At 40.2% G+C, this 21,848-nt stretch overlaps 1 protein-coding gene across 5 annotated transcripts in view; it reads left to right on the top strand.

Moving 5' to 3' along the window:
- Positions 1 to 21,848, top strand: part of INPP4B (inositol polyphosphate-4-phosphatase type II B) — a 668,171-nt gene that overhangs the window by 320,087 nt on the left and 326,236 nt on the right. For all 5 annotated transcript variants that reach the window (XM_068279481.1, XM_068279471.1, XM_068279463.1 and 2 more), the window contains exon 5: positions 13,000 to 13,111. In XM_068279481.1, the coding sequence (XP_068135582.1) occupies positions 13,000 to 13,111 (112 nt within the window). The remainder of the gene's footprint in view (positions 1 to 12,999; positions 13,112 to 21,848) is intronic.

Raw genomic sequence — 21,848 nt, 5'->3', positions numbered from 1 at the left:
ACCCATCAGATCAGAGCCTAATCTGCCCCTTGCGGGCACCCAATCACCCGCCTACATGCTCAGATTGCCCTCAGACCCCCCCTTATCAATTCGCCAGTGCAATATTTACATCTCTTCTTCCCTGTAACAACCCACTGATTACCTGTCAATCACCTATCAATCACCCATCAATCACCCCCTGTCACTGCCACCTATCAATCACCCCCTGTCACTGCCACCCATCAATCAGCCCCTGACCTGCCCCTAGCGGGCAATCTGATCACCCACCCACACCAATAGATCGCCCGCAGATCCGACGTCCGATCACCTCCCAAGTGCAGTGTTTACATCTGTTCTCTACCCTAAACACCCACTAATTACCCATCAATCACCCCCTGTCACTGCTACCTATCAGATTAGACCCTTATCTGCCCCTAGGGCACTCAATCACCCGCCCACACCCTTAGAACGCCCTCAGACCCCAGCCCTGATCACCTCGCCAGTGCATTGCTTGCATCTATTCCCAACTTTAATCACACCTTGAGACACCCATCAATCACCTCCTGTCACCCCCTAGCACACCTACCCATCAGATCAGGCCCTAATTTGCCCCGTGTGGGCTCCTGATCACTCGGCCAAACCCTCAGATCCCCCTCAGACCCCCTTCCAATCACCTCCCCAGTGCATTGATTGCATCTATTTTCCCCTCTAACCACCCCCTGAGACACCCTCAATCACCTCCTGTCACCCCCTAGCACTCCTATCCATCAGATCAGGCCCAATACAACCTGTCATCTAAAAGGCCACCCTGCTTATGACCGGTTCCACAAAATTCGCCCCCTCATAGACCACCTGTCATCAAAATTTGCAGATGCTTATACCCCTGAACAGTCATTTTGAGACATTTGGTTTCCAGACTACTCACGGTTTTAGGCCCGTAAAATGCCAGGGCGGTATAGGAACCCCACAAGTGACCCCATTTTAGAAAAAAGACACCCCAAGGTATTCTGTTAGGTGTATGACGAGTTCATAGATTTTATTTTTGTCAAAAGTTAGCGGAAATTGATTTTTATTGTTTTTTTTTTCACAAAGTGTCATTTTTCACTAACTTGTGACAAAAAATAAAATCTTCTATGAACTCGCCATACACCTAACGGAATACCTTGGGGTGTCTTCTTTCTAAAATGGGGTCACTTGTGGGGTTCCTATACTGCCCTGGCATTTTAGGGGCCCTAAACCGTGAGGAGTAGTCTAGAAAACAAATGCCTAAAAATGACCTGTGAATAGGACGTTGGGCCCCTTAGCGCACCTAGGCTGCAAAAAAGTGTCACACATGTGGTACCGCCGTACTCAGGAGAAGTAGTATAATGTGTTTTGGGGTGTATTTTTACACATACCCATGCTGGGTGGGAAAAATCTCTCTGTAAATGGACAATTGTGTGTAAAAAAATCAAACAATTGTCATTTACAGAGATATTTCTCCCACCCAGCATGGGTATGTGTAAATATACACCCCAAAACACATTATACTACTTTTCCTGAGTACGGCGGTACCACATGTGTGGCACTTTTTTGCACCCTAAGTACGCTAAGGGGCCCAAAGTCCAATGAGTACCTTTAGGCTCTACAGGGGTGCTTACAATTTAGCACCCCCCAAAATGTCAGGACAGTAAACACACCCCACAAATGACCCCATTTTGGAAAGTAGACACTTCAAGGTATTCAGAGAGGAGCATAGTGAGTCCGTGGCAGGTTTCATTTTTTTTGTCGCAAGTTAGAAGAAATGGAAACTTTTTTTTTTGTCACAAAGTGTCATTTTCCGCTTACTTGTGACAAAAAATAATATCTTCTATGAACTCACTATGCCTCTCAGTGAATACTTTGGGATGTCTTCTTCCCAAAATTGGGTCATTTGGGGGGTATTTATACTATCCTGGAATTCTAGCCCCTCATGAAACATGACAGGTGGTCAGAAAAGGCAGAGATGCTGGAAAATGGGAAAATTCACTTTTTGCACCATAGTTTGTAAACGCTATAACTTTTACCCAATCCAATAAATATACACTGAATGGGTTTTTTTAAATAAAAAACATGTTTGTCCACATTTTTCGCGCTGCATGTATACAGAAATTTTACTTTATTTGAAAAATGTCAGCACAGAAAGTTAAAAAAATCATTTTTTGCCAAAACTCATGTCTTTTTTGATGAATATAATAAAAAGTAAAAATCGCATCAGCAATCAAATAGCACCAAAAGAAAGTTTTATTAGTGACAAGAAAAGGAGCCAAAATTCATTTAGGTGGTAGGTTGTATGAGCGAGCAATAAACCGGGAAAGCTGCAGTGGTCTGAATGGAAAAAAAGTGGCCGGTCCTTAAGGGGGGTAAAGCCCTAGGTCCTCAAGTGGTTAAGTAAAAACAAAATAATTGATTACATCCCTTGTGAACAGTGAAATTAAAATAATAGCAGTGGCTACAGATGTAGGAAAATCAATTAGAGATACCGTACTTACATTCTGAATATGGCTGGACCAGTTAAAGAGTAACTGTCAGGCTGCAGAAGCTAATTGAAACCTCTATTCTCCTGTGTTAAACAGTTTAGAAGGAAGCTCAAAAGCCATTAGTGAAGATAAAAATCTCAGTTACCTTTGATGTGTGCTTATCAGCAAGTCTGTTATAGACCCATAAAGACGCAAGCCGCATACTAAACTGCAAAGCATTCTGGGGCCCTCCCCTCGGCTGCTAATGAGACGTTACAGAAGCTTCTAATCAGTCCAGCGTGTAGCACTGATAAATCTCGGGGCAGAGTACACTGCAGGAGTCAGCTATTGTTCCTAGCCACATGGCTCATTAATATTCACTGCACACTGTGTTGTTCAAGTAGGAGCTTATCTGTGATCAGGAAGCAGGCAGGACATGACGACACATTTGACAGAAAAACATGGAGCCTGCCATGAGCTGTCAGGAGCATCTATCTCTGCATATACTATATACAAATTCTGTGAAATCCAAACGTGGACAGTGAAATGCATATGTAATGTAAGTACAGCCAATCTTTAGCTACTGATATATGTGTTTATTTTCTCTGAGACCTTATACCTAACAGCTCCTCTTTAACAACATACTGAGAAATGTAGCTTGTTACGAAGGTAATGTATATAATTTTTCTTTGTTTTAGCCATTTTAAGCATTTTTAAATACATTGGCTACCTTTCCATTGGTAGTCCGTCACCAACTCATCATACAAGACATGGGCTGCTGTTGTGCTCTGAAGAATTTGTACATAAATGTAACTCACTTCTGTCTATGGATGTTCAGCATGTGGTAGAGAGTTTACAGACTCTTTCTCAGGAAAAACTCTTTCTCGGGTGAACCAACTACTTTACCAAGAACAAACTCAGGGACCTGATTCATCTACCTTTTCTGCCATTTTTATCTTTTCTGCAATATAAAGTTTACTTAAACTGCCATTACTCATACCTAGTAAGGTTGTGCCCATGAAGCTGAAAAAAATGTCAGTTTGGCACCTGTAATACTGATCCTCTGCCTATAATACTTCTTAGTTCACCCACCATGGGACAGGTGTACAAATCAGGTCGCATGACTTTGCTTATTCTATACTTTTGACAGCCAATGATGTATAAAACATTTATCCAGAGGACAGAATTACTAACCAATGGGGATATTCACAGGAAATCTGCACTGTCACTCATTTCTTGACTTCAAAGTGCAACACCTTACAGTATTTTAAATGATAGATTGTGGATACGTTTAACCCTCTGTTGATGTATTAGGGGGAAAAAATCTCACTTTATTCCATGTGACACCAAGAAGTGTAATAGAGATCTAATGTGATCCCAAGGTGCCACTTGGAATGCAAATAAAAGCCAGCAATAAGAACTTGACAACAATTAACTGCTTCCTCTGTACTGAGATATTAAATACACTTCCTGTCTGGACATGAAGTGTGGGATCTCAACCCAGCACATTCACATAATACAAAACTGATGGGTCTTAACCCTTTTCTAAACTGTACAAAACTGAAGTAAAAGTCCTGGGTTGATTTGTGCTTTAGAATTATGGCTTCCAGGAATGTAGAGCATAGGGGCACAAAAAATGCAGCAATACTATGAAATTAAAGGAACTAAGCATAGCTACTTGTTCCCTTTTCATACATATTGCAAATAGCTACACAGAGCATGGGGCAGATTTATCACAACCAGTGAAAGGAAAACGAGAGCTACACTAGTGTAAAAGTGTAGCAGTTGCTCACAGCAACCAATCAGAATGTTTGATCTACTGCACTCTCCCAATAGTTTTGCTCCAACTGTTTTTGGTAAGTCTCTTCCACTGGCTTAGGCCTCTTTCACTCATGACAGAATTTGCGTGTGAATTGCGTTTTTGCAAATTCGTGTTTGCCACACATGTACTGTATTTCAAGTAAATTACATTGCATTTGACATGCATTGTGCGAATTTTCACATCCAATTTTTCTGCAGAAAAAAAACGGCCTACATCTATGCTTTTTTCACAATGGACAAGAAAATCACATGCCATGCAAGTCAATGGGAATGCAAGTGCGAAAAATTGCACACAAGTGTAAAGTTAATTACATACTGTAATGCAAAAATCTGCATTAACGTGTAAACAAAAAATAGAAAGAATTGAATACAAAAAAATCACAAAACACAGAACCCCAAATATGAAAAAATGTGGAAAAACACAGTCTGCAATTGATGAAGCAAAGGAGAAAAAGACTGGCACTAGATGTCAGCAGAAGACAATGTAGAGACACATCAGGGTATACAGTGGGGGTGAGGGAGGCCTGCACTAGCTGTGTCTGTGAAAAATGTTTCCCAATCAGACCTACCCACCAGGCCTCCCTCACCCCCACTGTATACCCTGACGTGTCTCTACACCGTGGATTAAAGGTATCTCATTTTGCAACCACAGTGCCTCATTACTCTCTTGCTACAAATCATACAGTCTGCAGTTGCAGGGATAAGTAATAAGGCACCCCAATGGTAACTGTATTTTATATTTTAGGCGTCTTAGGACCGCGTCACGCCGATGGGATATTTTAGGCAGCCCCAGGATCGCCTAGTGCCAATTGAAGTCAAGTCCTGGGGCGGGGTTTTGCAGGAGATCACGCGCGTTGATGCACCGCTCCATCACCAGTCTTCCATCGGCGATTGTCGCTAGGAGACTGTAAGATGGTGAAAACGCCGTCTATTTACTATATACAGTGCTGCAAACTACGGCAGAGCTGTACTGGGGACAGCCATGTCACTCGGCTGTCCCCTATGGAGGCAGGGAAGTGATCCGTTGAAGCCTATGACAGCCGATTGCGCTGATTGGCGGGGGATAGAAAATATATTTTAGAAAATGAACAAAATTTATTGTAAAAATAAATAAATATTTATAAAAAAAAATAAACATCCTGGGAGCGATCACAGCCCACCAACAGAAAGCTCTGTTGGTGGGCAGAAAAGGGGGAGGGGGAATCACTTGTGTGCTGAGTTGTGCGGCCCTGCAGCGAGACCTTAAAGCTGCAGTGGCCTAATTAGTTAAAAATGGCCTGTCACTAGGAGGGTTTAAGCCCGTGGTCCTTAAAGGACCACTATTGAGAAAATTGTAAAATTTAAAATAAATGTAAACACATACAAGTAATAAGTATGTGTCTTGCAGAGTAAAATGAGCCATAAATTACTTTTCTCCTATTTTGCTGTCAATTACAGTAAGTAGTAGAAATCTGACATTACCGACTGGTTTTAGGCTAGTCCATCTCTTCATGGGGATTCTCTGCATGGCCTTTATTATTTCTAAGGAGATGATGCCTGAAAAGGATTTATATAAAGATGCAGACCGCCCCCCTGCCTGTTTGTACACTTTTTTGGCAGTTGGGCAGAGTAACGGCCATTCACAAAGTGCTTTTGAAAATAAAGAACACCCTAAGAATCCCTCATAATGAGCTGGGCTACTCCAAAACCTGTTTGTTCTGTCAGATTTCTACTAACTACTGTAAGTGACAGCAACATAGGAGAAAAGTCATTTATGTCCCATTTTACTCTGGAAGAAATGTACTTCTTATTTGTATGTGTTTACATGATTTTCGCGATAGTGGTCCTTTAAGTGTTTAATGAACAATAGTCTGCTGGTAGAACAGGAAGGACTGATTGAGGTTATGGTGGAACATAATAGTTATAATACTCTGTACCATACAGTATAATGCTACTTGTTTCTTGGTTCGCGTGACTACTATAAATAGCTCACAGAATATACTATATGCTGTTCCAATTAGGTTTATATCAAATCAGTAGATCCTAGAAATAGATAATAATCATCAGAGCACAGAATTTTGCTGTTTTTAGACTATACAGAGTGCTAAATAAAACATCATGCTCTGCTTGCAATCAGCTCAGCAGTGACCTTCACAGCCGTCTAAGACATAAATAGGATGAATAAAATAGCTGCAGCTAGTGACGTCATATAATTGTTCAGTCTTTGTGTGCACAGAGCTACGGGAAGGTGAGAGTGCGCTCCGGTGTATCAAAATAGTGCTGGAGTTCTATTCCTTCCAATTAGGAACAATCACTGTTAACAGATATTCCACCTGGCCCAAGCCGAAGCACGAACGGAACCATTGATATTTATAAAAGTGGAGCAATCAACCAGTTTACCCTAGCCATATTATTACTAAGATGTTTGATTGGTTGCTTCATTGTGCATGTTACAGGCCAGTGGTTTCTCAAGCACAAAGCAATTTTGGAAACTCACCACCTTGTTCCTATGAGTAACTTTGTGCTTATATATATTCATTCCCAGACATTTCCTCACAGACTGATTATAACATTTTGAAATTCTAACATAAGTGTAGAAAGTCTACTACTTTTGATGTGAGTGCTTGATAAAGCAGATATGTGTTTTTTTATTGCAAATATGTTTTATCATGCTTAAAAATTTTAACTGGGACCATATATATATATATATATATGGTCCGTGATCTGCAAACTTGGCTCTCCAACTGTTATGGAACTACAAGTCCCACAATGCATTGCGGGAGTCTGACAGCCACAGTCATGATTCATAAAGGCAAATGCATTGTGGTACTTGTAGTTACTTAACAGCTGAAGAGCCAAGTTTGCAGATTACTGTTATAGGTGATAAGGGTATCACAGTGTACAGTTTCACCTTGCCATCGCACGGGAGTTACCAGCAACTGCAATTGCCAGTTTTACCTATACGATGGCTGAACAAGAAGAGTCTCACTCAGGGGAATCCTAGCTATTTCCATTAGCATTACTTGTAGCTGCTGCACAATTAGGAGCAAGGCTTTGTGCTGTGGAGCTGTCTTTCAGCACCACAAACTGCTACTTCACTTCCCTGGGAGATCCACTACACTTACCTGATATTTATCACTCGCTGACACTAAGCTATGCTAGGCTCCTTCCTCATTCTGAATAGTATGGCAAATATAGGGATTGAAGGGAGAAATGAATGGTCCATCCAAAGATTATCATTCCTACAGCATCCAGTGGTATGTTGATCTTACATGTGTTTATATGATGGGCACTGTCTGCCTCCACACTGCATTCATTTTGCTAATTATTTATTTTACATTTGATTTACTAGCTCCAGCAAGTGTAACAATACATGAGCTACATATGGGTGCATACATGCCCACACATGACACTCAATTGGACTAACCCTCCAGTGGCATAGCAATAGGGGATGCTCTATGGACCCTCCTTCATCCATCTTATTAGATTTTCATTGGTGCTATGCTGGTAATGAACACCTCTATATGTGCATTGCATAAATGGTAATCCTTAACAAACTGTTTCCTTACTCTAAATACATCTCTCTAATACTGCAGCTGTCCTTGGTAGTTTTATGGCCTCCATATCAATCGAGTTCTTGGAGCTCTATGTAAAACACTGAAGCTCCTTAGTTTTGCCACTGTACCCCTGTTTTTTGTAAACAATGTCCAATTAGATATGGTATGATTGGACTATACATTGAATAAGTGTGAAATTAATTTATACATTTTTTTAAATGATTTTTTTGGAAAGTTAATAGCTACAGAAATCCTCAGTATTCACCCAAGCATTTATCTCTAGTTATTCACCTAACTTTCCCGAGCAGATATCTTCAGATGCTTGATTGCCAGGCCCAGCTTCAGGGAAATGAGTTTTAGAATTTCACAGGCAATAAAAAAAAGGATAAGAATTTCAAGGGTTGCAATAATTAGCAGACATTTTTTTGCAGTGCATTATTGAGTTCTGCATTCAGAGACTTATCAGCAAAAGAGTTTGCAGATTACTGTTATAGGTGATAAGGGTATCACAGTGTACAGTTTTACCTGGCCATCGCACGGGAGTTACCAGCAAATGCAATTGCCAGTTTTACCTATATGATGGCTGAACAAGAAGAGCCCCACTCAGGGGAATCCTAGCTCTTTCCCTTAGCATTATTTGTAGCTGCTGCACAATTAGGAGCAAGGCTTTGTGCTGTGGAGCTGTTTTTCAGCACCACAAACTGCTACTTTGCTCCCCTGGGAGATCCACTGCCCTTACCTGATATCCATCACTCGCTGACACTAAGCTATGCTAGGCTCCTTCCTCATTCTGAATAGTATGGCAAATATGGGGATTGAAGGGAGAAATGAATGTTCCATACAAAGTTTATCATTCCTACAGTATCCAGTGGTATGTGGATCTTACATGTGTTTATATGATGGACACTCTCTGCCTCAACACTGCATTACTTTTGCTAATTATTTACTTTACATTTGATTTACTAGCTCCAGCAAGTGTACCATTACATGAGCTACATATGGGTGCATACATGCCCACACATGACACTCAATTGGACTAACCCCCCAGTGGCATAGCAATAGGGAATGCAGAGGTTGCAACTGCATCGGGGGCAACTAGGGGCGTTCCTCCTTCATCCATCTTATTAGCTTTTCATTGGTGCTATGCTGGTAATGAACACCTCTATATGTGCATTGCATAAATGGTAATCCTTAACAAACTGTTTCCTTACTCTAAATACATCTCTCTGATACTGCAGCTGTCCTTGGTAGTTTTATGGCTTCCATATCAATCGAGTTCTTGGAGCTCTATGTAAAACACTGAAGCTCCTTAGTTTTGCCACTGTAGCCCTGTTTTTGTAAACAATGTCCAATTAGATATGGTATGGATGGTATAATTGGACTATACATTGAATAAGTGTGAAATTAATTTATACATTTTTAAATGATTTTTTGGAAAGTTAATAGCTACAGAAATCCTCAGTATTCACCCAAGCATTTCTCTCTAGTTATTCACCTAACTTTCCCGAGCAGATATCTTCAGATGCTTGATTGCCAGGCCCAGCTTCAGGGAAATGAGTTTTAGAATTTCACAGGCAATAAAAAAAGGATAAGAATTTCAAGGGTTGCAATAATTAGCAGAATTCTTTTTTCAGTACGTTATTGAGTTCTACAGTCAGAGACTTATCAGCAAAAGAAAAAAAAAGGTCAATTGTTCAGTATTTTAAGTAGTACTCTACCCGTATCTCATTATTAGGGGTGTATTCACTAAAATGTATTTTATTACCAGCACCCAAAATTACAGTAATTATACTGTTATTAGGGCTGCACTGCTATAGCCGTAATTACCACTACGGCTTACGGCAGTGCACAAATCTGGCACTGAGCATTGTGTATAGGGCGCTGAAATTACCTGCTTTGTAGATAGAGGCCTATTTCTAAAGCTATATTAAAAATTGTGACATGGCATTTTTACAAAGAAGAAATGCCAGCATCCTTCATATGGAAGAACAATGAGACTGCATTGTATCTACTTACGAAAAGAGGCCTTTAGGTAGCAAAAGCTTGTCATGGCTGTGAGGTAGCAGAAGAGCTTACGATCAGCAGTAAAGGCTGACCCCCTGATCCTGGCTATTTCTTGCATGACATGGGGGAATATTCTCTGCGTTCAAATTGTTTAGGCAGCTGTCATTACATTTATAATGTCATGTGACTCCAAAGAGCCAATGAGCCATCAGCTGGAGAAGGTACATCATTGCTCATCACACCAGTGTTCAGAATTAGAATAATTTATTTCGCCAAGTACTAAAAGTTTCTATATGTGTGAATAACAAATACCTATTCTGAACAGACAGACTTTTAGTCTTGTATACTACTGTGGTTATAGTGGTTATAGTGGCAAATAAATAGGTCCCTGAGGGCTCTTTTACACTACGAGCTGTTCTGTCCATTTTGACGGAACGCACCTAGGATCCGGTTAGAAAAGTAACGTGAAAGTCTATTGACTTTCATGTTACCCTTTACATTAGAATAAATAACACAACATACAGAGCTACAAATATCAAACAGATATTGGGCACACAAACTATGTGATTGTAAGAAAACCAGAACCCATCTGTATAATGAAAAATATATTGGCTGGACTCAAGAGTTACAATTTTACATATATATATATATATATATATATATATATATATATATATATATATATATATATGTGCAAAGTGCAAGCGGCCAACAGCAAGGAGAAGAAGAAAGAAAAAAAAAAAAAAAAAAATACAAAACCTGGTTACATGAGAAAAACATTTGTGCTAGTGCTAACAACAAAAAATCAAAAATGCTTATTGAGCATCAAAAAGTGAAATAAATAAACAATAACCAAGGTGAACCCCAGAAAAAACGGGGGGAATTTTGCAAAAACAAAATAGAAAAAGTGTGTGTATATATATATATATATATATATATATATATATATATATATATATATATATAACAATCACTCTCGCCTTGCAGCCAGGATCAATTGAGTGAAACAAAAGTTATAAAAAATGAAAAATATAAACGTGAGATTTGTGCATATATGGATATATATGCACATGTGCAAATAGTGTTTTAATATATACCCATATGTAGGCGTGCTAGTGCTCAAATTTTTTTTGAAAAAAAGGAGTGCTAATATAATATGTGGCTGCAAATACAATTATGCTCGTGTATACTGGTACACCAAAGTGCTAACACATATTTGTGCAATACATAAAGTATTTAAAAGAAGAAATCATCACCTACAATAAAAGGTATCATCACAAGCTGAGGCTTACCAGGATGGAAAGCAGGAGGCCAGGGAAACGCCTTACGCACTCGCAGCATCTGCTGCTTCGATGGAGGCTGAAGGCTGTTTTGATCCTGGCTGCATGGGGAGAGTGATTGTTTTTCATATATATATATATATATATATATATACACACTTTTTCTATTTTGTTTTTGCAAAATTCCCCCCATTTTTTCTGGGGTTCACCTTGGTTATTTTTTATTTATTTCACTTTTTGATGCTCAACAAGCATTTTTGATTTTCTTTTGTTAGCACTAGCACAAATGTTTTTCTCATGTAACCAGGTTTGTTTTTTTGATTGCTCTCCTTGCTATTGGCCGCTTGCATTTTGCACATATATATAAGATTGTAATTTCTGCAGGGGCAATGTTTATTTGCATTACAGGGAGTTTTATATGTTTTTAATTGTTTTTATAGTCGGTGTGTATATTTCAATAAAGTTTTTCCAATTTTTTGCAAATTCTTAAGTCCAGCCAATATATTTTTCATTATACAGATGGGTTCTGGTTTTCTTATAATCACCCTTTACCAGGGCTGTGGAGTCGGAGTTGGAGTCGGAGACGAGGAGTCGGAGTCGGGGCAATTTTGGGCACCCGGAGTCGGCGTTGGAGTCGGAGTCGTTGATTTCATAAACTGAGAAGTCGGGAGTCGGAGCCGGATGATTTTTGTACAAAATCCACAGCACTGTTAAGTATTAGACTAAAGAGTCGGAGTTGAGGAGTCGGAGCCATTTTGAGTACCCAGAGTCGGAGTTGGAGTCGAAGTCGTGGTTTCATAAACTGAGGAGTCAGAGTTGGAGTCGGAAGATTTTTGTACCGACTCTACAACGCTACCCTTTACATTAGACTCTAACAATAGACATAACTCTCTGGAGCGCTTTGTTCCAGAGCGTTACATTGTAACGCATCTGTGAGCTTTTAATCGTCCACCGCAAGCATTTTCCCATCAGGCAAATTAGAACTAGCGGCGCTGATATGCGTCCAACCGCAACTTACAGACAACATGTCGTAATTCATAACGTGTGCACAAAACCGGGTTCATGCACACATTAGCTAGTGTGAAAGAGCCCTTAGTGAAACTTTTAAAATGAAACTTTATGTAAAAATAATAACAAGACACTCATCAACAACAACAACAAAAAAACAAAAAATTACAAAAAAGATATTAATTTCTTCTGAGCTTGATTCCCCCTGGGATGGAAGTCAGGCAGCACAGGGTCCTGTACACACGCAGTTAATTACAGAATACAAACCATTTGTAATACAGTAATTGTACGCTACTAAATTTCAGCCAGGGCACATAGAAAGCTCTTCTGTCTAATGTCTGTGACTGGAACTACACTATAAAAAATTCTGACAATGCGTTGCGAATACTATGAATATATATGAATATATTTAATGGGCTGTACAGATGTGGGATTTTAGAGACACACTTGGGAAAAATTCTTAACATTTCTCCATAATTGTTTTCATGTTATAACCTGTTTCTTATTATGACTTTATTGCTGCCGAAAAATTGCATAATCTGCAATTCTCAGCCGGTTTATTTCTAGTGTTCCTGTTTACTATTTCAGGTATGTAAATAATGCACTGAAAGCTATTTGACAATGCCCCAGATTGGAATGCAGCTTTACATTATGCCATCAGGAGAGTCTAGATAATTTCCTCTTACATCACTGTATGGTGAATGCTGATCTCATGCTAGGCCTAGGAGACTCCAGATTTCTTGGAAAGGGCTGTGCCTGGGATGATTACCTGTTTAATCCTTTGCTGTTAGCTTAGTCTGCCTGCTGCTCTGCTCTTAAATGGTTATAACTCTGTTCACATTAACGGTTATAGTTATATTCATGCATTTTATTAGTTGACTTTCTTTATTTCAGAACTTTAAATGGTGGAAAGAAGATTGGCAGTATTGAAGTGAGCCTGGTGAAGATGGGCGAGATACAGAATGGAGAAGCAGATCACATCACAACGGACACCCAAGGACAAAAGGTACAATAACAATTAGATCAGAACTGCAGTCAAGCTATGAAAGGAGCCCTGTTCATAACAATGTCATGGTAGAAACAATATTTGCAGTCGTACCAGATGACAGTGTTTTGAACATACAGGGTGTTTTGAACATACAGGACATGAAATACTTAGGTTATCATGTGCTGAAAATCAAAGTGGAAGCAAATTTGTATACAGAGGCACCAACAAGTTTAAAACCGTTTAAAAAACGTTTAAAAGGGGAAGTTTGGTGGACTTATATCCCTCATAGTAAAACAGAATAAAAAGCATAACTGTAATTCACATTTATTAGATACTCCAAGGTGCAACGCATTTCGCAGGTCTCAGTCCTGCTTCATCAGGCAATAAATTGGAGAGAAGCAGGAGTGAGACCTGCGAAATGCATTGCACCTTGAAATATCTAATAAATGTGAATAACAGTAACGCTTTTTAGTCTGTTTTTGTATGAGGGAGGTAAGTCTACCAAACTTCCCCTTTTTAAACAGTTTTAACCTTGTTGGAGCCTCTGTATACAAATTTGCTACCAGTCTAGGTGGAGGGGGTGTATCCCCATTACTTCCTATCTACAGAGAGACTTCTTAAACCTGAGTGGCGTCAGGTTCTAATTCTCCCCACCTGCCTTGCCAGTGGTTGCCTGTGTGGTAACCTTGTTTGTGAGTATAACTATTGCTAATCTCATTTGATCTACATATTTGACATAAATACTACACTATATTTGGGCTCTCAGTTTTTGTTCTTCATTACAAGCTGAAAATCAAAGCGATTCATAAAAGTTGGCATGGATTTATTGTTAGCTATTAGGGGCTGAAAGTTTGAAAAACTCTCTCGTGAGCCATATGAAAACATATTGAGGGTTGCTGTAATGGTACTTAATTAGCAACTAAATACCAACTGTGGATTTATTTTAAAACGTTCTTCTTGTGGGTACGCAACTGGGAAAGCTAACTAAAGAGGAACTCCAGTGAAAATAAAGAAATAAAAAAAGTGCTTAATTTTTACAATAATTATGTATACATGATTTAGTCAGTGTTTTGTCATTTACATTCTGACATTTATCACATGGTGACATTTTTACTGCTGGCAGGTTATGTCACTGGAAGGAGATGCTGCTTGCATTTTAGGCATTTGGAAACAGCTGTTATTTCCCACAATGCAACAAGACACTGCTGTGAGGACTGACATCACACTGTGGGAGGGGTTTCACCACAAACTAAGCCATACAGAGGCCCCTGATGATCCGTTTGAGAAAAGGAATACCGTTCTCATGGGAAAGGGGGTATTAATTACTGTTTGGGATGAAGTTCAATTCTTGGTTACGGTTTCTCTTTAATTCCCCTTCCAGTAGTACTTGCTGTGGTCCATTATGCAGCAATTTGTAACCTAATAGCAGAGGTGTATCTACAGTGGTACATATATGATGCCTGCCCTGGGCTCTGCAGCACAGGATCCCTCGTGTTTCTCATTTAGAAAAATTAATTACATTATGATATTGGAGCCTTTGCTCTGATACGTGTGAGCTTTTTTCTGTGTGTCCACGTATGTGACAATAAAGATTGGACTTTTAACCAATCCTACAGTGTAGCGGGATCCCCTTTTTCTACCAACTGTTTGGTCATCCATTCCTTGCTCCAGTATGATGGTGTTTTGGGTGGTGGTTGTAGTGGTCCCCTTCTCCTCCTTTTTTATTGGTTCTTATACAGTTTATCTCCCCTACCTAAGAGTTTGAGTAGCTGGATGGGCCCTGAATCAGCTATGCTTTTTGGTGTCACGTGATATAAAGAGGGGGAGCAGATCAGAGGTGGAAGACTCTATGCAGGACAGTGTGGAGACAGGTAAGCTCTATAAGCGCTGCCAGTTCTGCATACAGGGAGCGCTTGTTAATGGGAGCACTTTTACATAGTTACATAGTTATTTTGGTTGAAAAAAGACATACGTCCATCGAGTTCAACCAGAGAACAAAGTACAACACCAACCTGCTCCCTCACATATCCCTGTTGATCCAGAGGAAGGAGAAAAACCCTTACAAGGCATGGTTCAATTAGCTTCAAAAAGGAAAAAAATTCCTTCCCGACTCCAGATGACAATCAGATTACATCCCTGGATCAACATCATTGGGCATTACCTAGTAATTGTAGCCATGAATGTCTTTCAACTCAAGAAAAACATCTAAGCCCCCTTTAAATGCAGATATAGAGTTTGCCATAATGACTTCCTGTGGCAATGCATTCCACATCTTAATCACTCTTACTGTAAAGAACCCTTTCCTAAATAAATGGCTAAAACGTTTTTCCTCCATGCGCAGATCATGTCCTCTAGTCCTCTGAGAAGGCCTAGGGACAAAAAGCTCATCCGCCAAGCTTTTATATTGCCCTCTGACGTATTTATACATGTTAATTAGATCCCCTCTAAGGCGTCTTTTCTTTAGACCAGGGGTCTCAAACTCAATTTACCTGGGGGTTGCAGGAGGCAAAGTCAGGATGAGGCTGGGCCGCATAAGGAATTTCACAATCGCGGTGCATAGCCGCCTCTGCCCACCCCTCTCACTCTTCCTTCAAAGAGAGGGGCGGGGAGAGGCAGCGATCCGTGCGGCGATTGACGTCAGGAGGGGCAGAGCTGAAGCTGAAAGCTCTGCCCCTTCCAGGAAATGCTGGCAGATTGCCCCCCGGGCGATTTGGGGGCTCTGCAGCCCTCGTTTAGCGGCGGGGATGCGGCGGATTACTTGGGAGCACTCAAGCGAACTATAAGGAAGCTTTTGCCGACGAGGGCCACAAAATATTGTATCGAGGGCCGCAAATGGCCCACGGGCCGTGAGTTTGAGACCCCTGCTCTAGACTAAATAAACCCAGTTTATCTAACCTTTCTTGGTAAGTGAGACCTTCCATCCCACGTATCATTTTTGCTGCTCGTCTCTGCACCTGCTCTAAAACTGCAATATCTTTTTTGTAATGTGGTGCCCAGAACTGAATTCCATATTCCAGATGTGGCCTTACTAGAAAGTTAAACGGGCAATATTATGCTTGCATCTCGAGTTTTTATTTCCCTTTTAATGCATCCCAAAATTTTGTTAGCTTTAGCTGCAGCGGCTTGGCATTGAGTACAATTATTTAACTTGTTGTCGATGAGTACTCCTAAGTCCTTTTCCAAGTTTGATGTCCCCAACTGTATCCCATTTATTTTGTATGGTGCTAGACCATTGGTACGACCAAAATGCATGACTTTACATTTTTCAACATTGAATTTCATCTGTATTTGTATCATATGCAAAAATAGCAACATTGCTCACTACTGCACCTACTAGGTCATTAATAAATACATTGAAGAGTACTGGACCCAGTACAGACCCCTGTGGGACCCCACTGCTAACAGTCTCCCATTTTGAGTATGATCCATTGACCACAACTCTTTGTTTTCTGTCCATTAGCCAGTTCCCTAACCATGCACACAGACTCTTCCCCAGTCCTTGCATCCTCAACTTTTGCACCAGACTTTTGTGGGGAACAGTGTCGAAGGCCTTTGCAAAGTCCAAGTATATCACATCTACAGCATTCCCAATATCCACATTAGCGTTCACTACCTCATAAAAGCTGAGCAAGTTAGTGCAACAGGACCTGTCTTTAGTAAACCCATGTTGATGCTGAGAAATACTATGAAGTCATGTATAGTATCTCATAGTAACCCCTCAAATAGTTTGCATACAGCTGATGTTGAGCTTACAGGTCTATAATTTCCTGGATCTGATTTTTTGCCCTTCTTAAAAAATGGGAAAACGTGGGCTGTACGCCAATCCACTGGGACTCTGCCAGTTAAAAGAGAGTCACAAAAGATAAGATAAAGGGGTTTATCTATAACTGAACTTAATTCCCTTAGGGCCTGGGGATGTATGCCATCCGGGCCAGGTGCCTTGTCTATTTTTCATTTATTTAGTCTTGCCTTCACTTCTTCCTGCGTTAAGTATTTAATATTACAGTTGGAAGATTGAGACTCTTCTGCATCTGTAATTTGCAACAGTGCTATTTCCTTTGTGAAGACAGAAGCAAAGAAAGCATTTAATAACTCTGCCTTACCTTGGTCATCCACCATTGAGTTCCCACCGTCATCCTTTAGGAGTCCTATACAGTCAACCTTTCTTTTTTTAGACTTTGCCAGGAAGAATGTATATTACTGGTGGTCCTGTTACAGGGAGGCTGTCTGTTACTGAGGGTCCTATGCGTCATAAGGGTGCAGCCTGTTACTGAAGGCCTTGTCTGTTGTGGAGAGTCCTGTCTGCTACTGGAGGTCCTGCCACAGGCTTGCTGTGTGTTACTGCTAGTACTGTCTGCTGCAGGGATCTGTAATGGGGTTGCTGTCCATTGCTGGGGATTCTGTTTGTCACTGGTGCAGTCTGTTACTGAAGGTCAGTTTTGGGGCAGTATTTTACTGGAGGTTTGTGACAGATGGGCTGTCACGAAGGACTGTTACTGAAATGGGGAGGAGAAACCATCTGTTAATAGGATTTGCCCTGGGCCCTCTATCTGTTATAGGAGGCTGCCAAAGTGTCTGTTTGTGCATTATACCTATTTATGCCATTTGTGGTAAAAGCCTCCCTAATGTTGTTATTATGCTGCCTAGCTGTTATTTCATGGACATGCTGCTTTGTGGTTAGTTGGGGGTTTTAGTTTTTGGGTGACAGGCTACCTAATAGTTATTTGGGGGCATGTATACACTGACATATTGCCATACTTCATTTTTATAGGCCATGCAATACTATATTACTATATACTATAGTACTATAACTTATTATAACTTAATATTCATATATTAAAATCTATCTAGTGATCAGTTCTCAACTCTGGTTCTACAATGTGTGGAGCTCAGCATGCTGCTCACTGTATACTAATTGTAGCAGAAAAAGGAATGTAAACAAAAGATTATGTTATCTCTTCAGATGTGGCAGGAAGCTTTGCACTGAAGAAAGTGCTGTGCATAATTGAATGCTATTCTGCTAAAAAAAAAAAAAAAAATTTGTGGTAGTATGTTATATGCTGTACACAATCTTTTAACGCAAAAAAGAACTACTGGGTTCCATACTAGTTAAGATCAACAATTTATAAAAATATTGTTTGTAAGCTGTTGGGAGCTCTTATGCTCCCTCTCTTCTCCCCGACCCATTTCTGGCACAAGAGGAACGAGCTGCATCCAGAACAGTACTCTCATGGTGCCTTGTAGGAAGGGCTGTGTACCGGAAGTCTAGGAACAGGAGGAAGAGTCAGAGGCCATAAAAGGAGAAATGCACTGACACACAGATTTTAGTTTCCGTGATGGTCGTCACTGGGTTTGGAAGTAAGATTATCTCCTAAATGGGGTTCCAGCCTGTAAATTAAAGAACTGTGTGTATCACCAGTTTTCATAGACACCGGTCCATTTGATAGGAACTGAGCACGTCTCGCCAATAATCTTTGCATCCAAGAGTCCCAATATACATTCTATTTCAGTGTTTTTATACTCCAAAGACAGATCAAGCAGACTCATTTATATTTGAAGCCATCACAGCAGAATTTTCCGCTACAGAAATGCCTCAAGTCATGAATGAGTGATGCCGATCTTGTCTTCAGTATTTTAATTTTGTTATTGTAGGCAAGAGTCCAAGGACTGGCACTGAATAATATTGTGAAAAGTCTCCTGGTATAAAGAAGTTGACTCTTGTTGTCCTATAGAGCCTCCGACTTCCCATTGCTTGTGTGTTATTGGATCTTGTCAAACTGACTGATGCCTTTTATTATTCTACACTAATATTGCCCAGGTGTCAAACTTTTGTCAATTCCAGTAACTATCTTTTAAATAACTTGTAGCACATTTCCATATTATACTGTCAAATTCTGCTTTTGACTTGATTTGAATTATGCAGACCTGAATATCTACACAAGGGGAATGTCAGAAATTATGCACCAGCTGTGTTTTTATCAGTAAGTGAAATGTTCTTCTTGGGCACATATCTTTAAAATGTTTCACTCATCGGCTAAGTCAATTTACATAGCAATTAGACAACGGCCGGCGATGAAATCTCACGTATTGCTACACCTGCTTGCTATATGATAGCAGCAAATATATTCAGCTTGTGACTTTCATATTAAATTGCTTGAATTTGTGAATGGGGTGTGTGTTAAAGGAGAGTAAAAAACTGGAATTTGCACTTTATGTAAAAGCTATTTTTACTGTATTGACTGGAAGGCAAATTTAAAGAGGCACTGATTTCAGAAACACAATTTATATACATTGGTATGTAGCCCTGCACTCCCATTGATGTTTAGCCTAGGATGATTAGCTATGCAGAATGCTCCCCTTCCACTTTTCCCGAGCATTCTGTGAGACCAGGCATATTTTGCACTGGCTTTGAAACTCTCAGTAACCAGACGTTGCAAGAGCTCACCCTGACAGGATTAAAGATGCTTTAACCTTTGATAAATTTCAGAATGTCATTTAGGGAGAAGAACAATTTTACAATGGGCAAACACTGACTAATTTATAAATAAATAAAAGCAATTTTTATCATAACTTTATTTTCACTACAGTTGCTCTTTAATGATAAGTTGGGTATTTAGTAACATAATAATGCTTTGTATTTTTAGGGGTAAAAAATCAGTGTGGTTTTCTTGTGTTGCTGTTGTCTAAGGCCCTGTTCACAGTGATCAGTTGCGTTACAAAATAATTCTGCATGTCAACTTACTGCCCATACAATTCTATGGGGCTGTTCACAGTACTGCAGTGTAACTGATCGAGTTATTCTTACTCACTGCATGCAGGCTTTGCATTAAAATCCAAGTTCAGTGTCCATTGCAATTCAAACACATTTTAATGTGTGCATTATGCAACTGACCACTGTGAACCTAGCCCTAAGGACACTTTCCTGACCATCGTCCTTATCTGCCAAGAGATTTGAGCTGCTGTCTAGAATCATTGGATCCCTATCACAGTGCATAACTGTCACTGCATGACTGTCATTATAGTTATCTGTGTCAGAGTTGTAGTACCTTACACATATTGGTATTCCACTTGTGTAATGGATCAATTGCAATGAGTTTTAAAGTGAAAGACTTTCTCCCCTCCTCCTCAATTGCATTGCTTCCCCCTATCTCCTCTCTCAGCATCATCACCATGACGATTTGCCTCCTCCCCCGAGAATTACGAACATGTATTCTCACTGCAGTCACTTTGATCACCAGTCACTTTGGTGCAGGGTGAGCTGAATGATGACTCACCCTGTTGCCGCACAAATTCCTGGTGGCGTTAATTACTATTCTGCTTCCAAGTCGTAGCAACTTGGAGGGAGAGGCGGGTCCGGCAAACGCTGGCACCTGAATTACACCACTGCATGGCCATAGACATAATAACATTATGTCCATGGCAGCACCTATGTCAGGCGCAGCGCCTGGAAGATTGCACGCTGAAATGACCTGCTTTGCCGAGAACCATCTAGCGTGTGTACAAAGCATAACGTCTGGCATGTGAATGAAACATAACTCTTTTGTTGCTAGGTTGTCAAGATTTAGATTAGGATATTTTGCATTATACTTATTAATACTGTCTTTAGTTTGCATCCATTCATATATACAAAACATCGTAGTAATCATTTTTATACTTACCATTACTTTTGAGCATGGAAGAACAAAGAGAAATCGAGAGCCCAATATGGTGTAGTATTGTTAAGTTGGTTGTGGTTTAAAGCAAAATATTAAGATATACTCACAAACATGGGTTACCCATAGGCAACCACTTCAAATGCAGGTGGGGAGAATTAGAACCTGACCCCACTCAGGTTATTAAGATGTCGCTCTCTGTAGATAGGAAACGGGGTAGCACCCCTCCACCGAGGGTGGAATCAAGATTTCAGCAAGGCTTGGTGTACAGAGGCGCCAGAGTAGAATAAAAATGTTTAAAAACCGTCTAAAAGAGGGGGATGTTCAGGTGGACTTACCTCCCTCAAAAATATAGAACTCAATTGAGTCACAATATATCAATACAAAAAAACGTTTTATTTAACTCCACTTAGTGCAACGCGTTTCGCAGGTGTGGTCCTGCTTCATCAGGCAAACAGGAGTATAACTCAATGGGTCTAGATGCAGAAGTGAGCGCCTCTGTGCTCACTTCTGCATCTAGACCCATTGAGTTATACTCCTGTTTGCCTGATGAAGCAGGACCACACCTGCGAAACGCGTTGCACTAAGTGGAGTTAAATAAAACGTTTTTTTGTATTGATATATTGTGACTCAATTGAGTTCTATATTTTTGAGGGAGGTAAGTCCACCTGAACATCCCCCTCTTTTAGACGGTTTTTAAACATTTTTATTCTACTCTGGCGCCTCTGTACACCAAGCCTTGCTGAAATTACTTTTGAGCAGTTTGCTAAACTGATCTCTAATTCTCGGGGGATTTTAAGCTCTACTTAACAACTCTACAGCAACCAGCTTTATCCAGTCTGCTATTGGTGACCTACCTTCTGCATAAGATTTCACATAGCCATCTTTACCAGTGTTCCTCCATGACCAGTTTACCAAGTTACCCTGTGCTGGGTGTTATGTTTGTGTGGCCATATTAGCAAACAATTACCTAATCTAGCTGTATTTAGTCTGTGTTGTATTTTAGTAGGAGGTTTGTAAAAAAAAATCACTATTGGTACCTAATAAACTTGTGAGCTTTTATACTCTATGGATTATCTCTATTTCCCCTTTATGCCCCTTCA

This window comes from Hyperolius riggenbachi, chromosome 1, assembly GCF_040937935.1.
Source record: "Hyperolius riggenbachi isolate aHypRig1 chromosome 1, aHypRig1.pri, whole genome shotgun sequence".
NCBI classification, from domain to species: domain Eukaryota; kingdom Metazoa; phylum Chordata; class Amphibia; order Anura; family Hyperoliidae; genus Hyperolius; species Hyperolius riggenbachi.
Note: the sequence above shows the minus strand (reverse complement) of the source record. Positions and strands in the feature narration are given on the sequence as shown.